General features: G+C 32.2%; 1 protein-coding gene across 1 annotated transcript in view; it reads left to right on the plus strand.

Moving 5' to 3' along the window:
• Window positions 1-1,230: 1,230 nt before the first annotated feature.
• The window catches only part of LOC110018630 (MADS-box transcription factor 16-like), an 8,847-nt gene continuing 5,276 nt past the window's right edge, over window positions 1,231-4,801 (plus strand). Inside the window, exons 1-5 of the mRNA XM_020715991.1 lie at window positions 1,231-1,513; window positions 1,597-1,663; window positions 2,049-2,110; window positions 2,263-2,362; window positions 3,874-3,915. Coding sequence (XP_020571650.1) covers window positions 1,326-1,513; window positions 1,597-1,663; window positions 2,049-2,110; window positions 2,263-2,362; window positions 3,874-3,915 — 459 coding nt within the window. The 5' untranslated portion in view covers window positions 1,231-1,325. The remainder of the gene's footprint in view (window positions 1,514-1,596; window positions 1,664-2,048; window positions 2,111-2,262; window positions 2,363-3,873; window positions 3,916-4,801) is intronic.

Consider the following 4,801-nt stretch of genomic DNA (forward strand, 5'->3'; position numbering starts at 1 on the left):
AAAAGGAAACATTAAACATCATAAAGAGCTTTACTAACATGGTTGAAAATTGGTAGGTAACAATGTCTACAAACTACAATAGCAAGATACTACGTTAAAAGAACTAGGAATCGAATCTTCTTGCATTTATCTGAAAAAAGGAATTAATTTTTGCAAGAAAATTCACTTTCTTAAGATTACACTAATCATCATTTGCTTGTCCAAATTGGAATTCATGAACATGTTAATATTGTTTTTAGAGAAGGTTTAAGGAATTATTATCATAGCACACCTAATATTAGGCCAAGTATGCATATTGGAAGATTTTAATGTGTTTATTAATCTATTTCTAAGGGGAACAGAAAAAAGATATTTGACATTTACAAATAATACAAAACTCGGCCTTGTTGGCTGAAAGTGACTAAAGGCTGGATCTTTTAGAAGTTACATTCATGAATGAGATCCCAAGCCACAGTCCCCATCTTTCCCTCTCTGAATGATCTGTCCCTATCACAGCGCGCAGCCCGAGACAATCACAGACTCACCGGCCTACCCTCACCCAATCCTACCAGGGGAGAGAAAGAAAGCTTGCGTCCATGCAACTATTCTCCTGAAAAAATAAATATAAAAACTGTTCCTTTTTTCCTTTCACCACATAATGTGCACAATGCTTTTATAAGAAGCTCACAGAATATAAAATTTTACTTGTCTTAGTATAAATATGTAACCATAAACTTTTGATGGAGAAGATCAAAGCAGTTGGAAAAAATAAAGCTTAATTCCAAAAAAAACAAAGCAGTTGGAAAAAATAAAGCTTAATTCCAAAATTTTTTTTCAAAAGGTTGTATCAGGGAGGGACCAGCAATAAGAAAAGAACACACCTTCAACTACTTATTCATCACCTTTTTTTAAAAAAAATTTAAATTAAAAAAAAATCCAAATATTTTGATTGAATGAATACTTGGAACAATGAAACTTAAATTAATTATTTTAAATTTAATAAATTATGATTTAAAATTCAGATAATGTTCTGAATTTGTAATAAATATTAAGGAAAATTGAACGGTAGTTTGTAATAATTACCAAGGAAAAATTCAGGGCGAAAGATGGCCGTATTCTTAAACAGAGTCAGACATGGCACGCGAGGCAGTACGCCACAACCCTTTGGCCATTGCCTGCTAATGGAAACCCAGCTGCCACTTTTTCCTTCCCCAGCCTTATATACCTTCAGTTACTCTCTTCTGCCTCCATTTTTATAAGCATACTTTACCCCTTTTCTTTCCCATATCAATCTCAACTCCTTCGCTTCTCCTGCTGCTTTGGGAAGCAGAGCAAGAAAGAGAACCATGGGGAGGGGGAAGATCGAGATAAAGAAGATTGAGAACCCTACAAACAGGCAGGTTACTTACTCTAAGAGGAGGGCTGGGATCATGAAAAAGGCGAGCGAGCTCACGGTTCTCTGTGATGCTCAGCTCTCCCTTGTTATGTTCTCCAGCACCGGCAAGTTCTCCGAGTATTGTAGTCCTACCACCGAGTGAGTTTGCCTTTGTCTCTGTTTTTGTGCAATTTCATTTGTTTTAGTGTCTTATGTTGCTTACGTTCATGTTTTGCTTCCAGTACCAAGAGTGTATATGATCGTTACCAGCAGGTGTCCGGCATAAATTTATGGAGCGAGCAGTACGAGGCGAGTGATAGAGATAGACTTCTCTTCGACAAAACTAGCCAATGAGGAATTCCTAAGAAAACATATATATATATATATATATATATATATATAATAATTCTTTTTTTCTTTCTTACTTTGTTGTATCCTTGATTAGAAGTTATCATGCTTTGAATGATTTTCCACTCTCAGTTATATTCATAAGAAAGACTTTTATGTTTGATGACAATTTGTCTCTAAAAATGTGTAAATTTTTAACAAAAATTACAATATTTGAACTTCTCACCTTCAATAATTCATGATGGAATTTTTGTCCGTGTCATCAATCTCGTGGATGTCTTAAGTGGTCTACTTTGTTGTTGTTTGAAGCTAATGGAGTTTTCTGCATTATTATTGGTGTGATCAGAAGATGCAGAATACGTTGAATCATTTGAAGGAGATAAACCACAACTTGAGGAGGGAGATAAGGTGGGTGCAAGAGGTTTTTGTTAGCTTTTTTGAATGGTTAATGTCTAATTTTTGGGGTTTAGTGCTTTTGGTTTTGTTTTGTCTTGCTCGGTTTTTTTTGGATTCATTTTTGTAGAACTATTTGACGTTTTATGAATGTGGGTAATGAGAAGGCAGAGGATGGGCGAGGATCTTGAAGGGCTAGAAATCAAAGAACTGCGTGGTCTTGAGCAAAATATGGACGAGGCCCTAAAGCTTGTAAGGAATCGAAAGGTAGTATCCATGGCAATGTCTACAGCACATTTCTCTTAACTATTTCCCTCAATGATAATTTCCTGCTTGAATTTTTTTTTTTAATTGGCTTTTTGGCAAGGAAGGGAAATAGTTGAATTACTAACTTATAATAAGTTTCATGAAGTTTAATGAAGTAAATGTGCTTTTCTTTTAGTTTTTTAACTCTACAACAACAACAACAACAACAACAAACCTTGATCCTACTAAGTAGGGTTAGCTACATGAATCTTTTTTCTTCATTGCGTCCTATTGAGTGTCATGATTTTATTTAATTTTAATAAATTAAAATTATTTTTCTATACAATATGTCCAAGTCTTTCTAAGTCCACCTCTGCCTTTCTTAACGTAAGTCGAATCTAAAACATCTACTCTCTTAATCGGATCATCATATGGTTAACGTTTAAAGTGACCAAACAATCTAAAACGATTTTCTCTAATTTTGTCGGCTGCTGGAGCCACACCAATTATATCATAGATATATTCATTTTACATTTTGTCTCTAAGAGTAAAGCACACTTATCCACCTAAGCATTCTCATCTTGACAATACTTTACTTAGTCTTATGCTTCTCTTTTAAAGGCTAAGATTCAACGTCATAGAGCATCGCAGGTCTCACAACCATCTTATAAATTTTTTCTTTCAGTCTAAGCGGTACTTTTCTATAGCACAATAGGCTCGAAGCATTCCTCCATATCAACCAACCAACTTGAATTCTACTAATAGCATCCCCATCTATATCACCAACACTTTGAACAATAGACCCGATATATCTTAAGCATTCACACATTTTAATAATTTGATCACCCGTAGTTACAACTTTCTCACTAGAGCTACTACTAAAATCACATTCCATATGTTCAGTTTTAGTTATACTCAAACAAAGGCTATTTGACTCAAATGTAGACAACCATAATTCAAGTTTTTCTTGAGCTTTCTCCCTAGTCTTATCCACGAGAAGGATATCAACAGGGAAAAGCATACACTAGGTTATATCCTCCTCTAAATGTCCAGTAAGAGCATTCATAACCAAAGAAAAAAGATATGGGCTTAAAACCGATTCCTACAAAGCATACACTAGGTTATATCCTCCTCTAAATGTCTAGTAAGAGCATTCATAACCAAAGACCATTCATAACCAAAGAAAAAAGATATGGGCTTAAAACCGATTCCTACTGTAATCCAACTGAAATAGGAAAATATTTGGTCAATCCTCCTTATGTTTGAACACAAGTAATAACTCTAATATACTTATCTTTTAGTTTTTAGCTCTGATAAAATGTATTTCAGTGTTGTGTAAGTATTTAACCCATTTTTATGTATACAATTATAAAACTTTTCGAGAAATTGAAAAGAAGTGCTATAAAATGACGGAAATATATAAATTTTGCAATTACGATTTATTAGTTATGTATATTGTCTATCTTCTATGTGCACAGTTCATGCACGCTTGGTGATTTGATTAGCTAATACAATGAATTAATTTCTGGCAGTATCACGTCATCAGCACCCAGACAGATACATTCAAAAAAAAGGTATTTAATCCTTTTTATTTTTATGATGATTATGCATAACACTTTCTTATGGTGTATTCATCACTTTACTAAATATGAGGTATTAATAATTGAAGTTTTATATGCTTGATACACTTGTTTAGTAAAAATAAAAAGTTATTGTTACATTTATTTCACAAATTAAACTTACTGTAAGTGTGTTAAGTTAATGAGCTTGATGTATTGCTAATAAGTACAAAAAAATACATTCATTTCATACTATTATTCTTTTCGTAGATATGGTTGAATTGTATTCACTATTCATTGAATATTGGAATTGGATAGCAAAATGAAAATTATGGTTGTGAAAAGTACATTTGTAATATTTGTGTACTGCTTGGAGTTTTTTGTTTTTGTTTTTGTTAGGAGATGCTTTGATCTTGTTTAGTTTTTGGTGTAACTAATAATTCTAATGAATTTGACTTTCTTATTTATATTCTTCCTAAACCAATGATGTGATTTTTTTCATCAAGAATAACATTTCTATAGATCATTGAGTTTTCATTTTCAAATTGTAAATTTTATCAAAAACATTACATTGTTCTAATCAACAAGATATGATTGTCAATTTCCTCGTCTTAGTTTTGCCATCAAGGAAATGATCATAAAATACACTTCAACAATTTTTAAGCTAATTTATTATTTTTAAATTTATCACATTTTAATAACATTTTTTTGTTTAATTTTTATTTTAATACTATTGAAATATAGTTGGACATATTAACAAATACAGCCGCATAAGTATTTGCATGTTTAATCTTATTCCATATTGCATAATAAGTGACATGTCAAAAAAGGTAATACTTCAAAAAGAATTTTTTTTTAAACAATTGCCCCTCTAAACATGCATTGCCTAAATTAATGAGAA

The sequence above is a fragment of the Phalaenopsis equestris genome, unplaced genomic scaffold (genome assembly GCF_001263595.1).
Source record: "Phalaenopsis equestris unplaced genomic scaffold, ASM126359v1 Scaffold000028, whole genome shotgun sequence".
Classification (NCBI taxonomy): domain Eukaryota; kingdom Viridiplantae; phylum Streptophyta; class Magnoliopsida; order Asparagales; family Orchidaceae; genus Phalaenopsis; species Phalaenopsis equestris.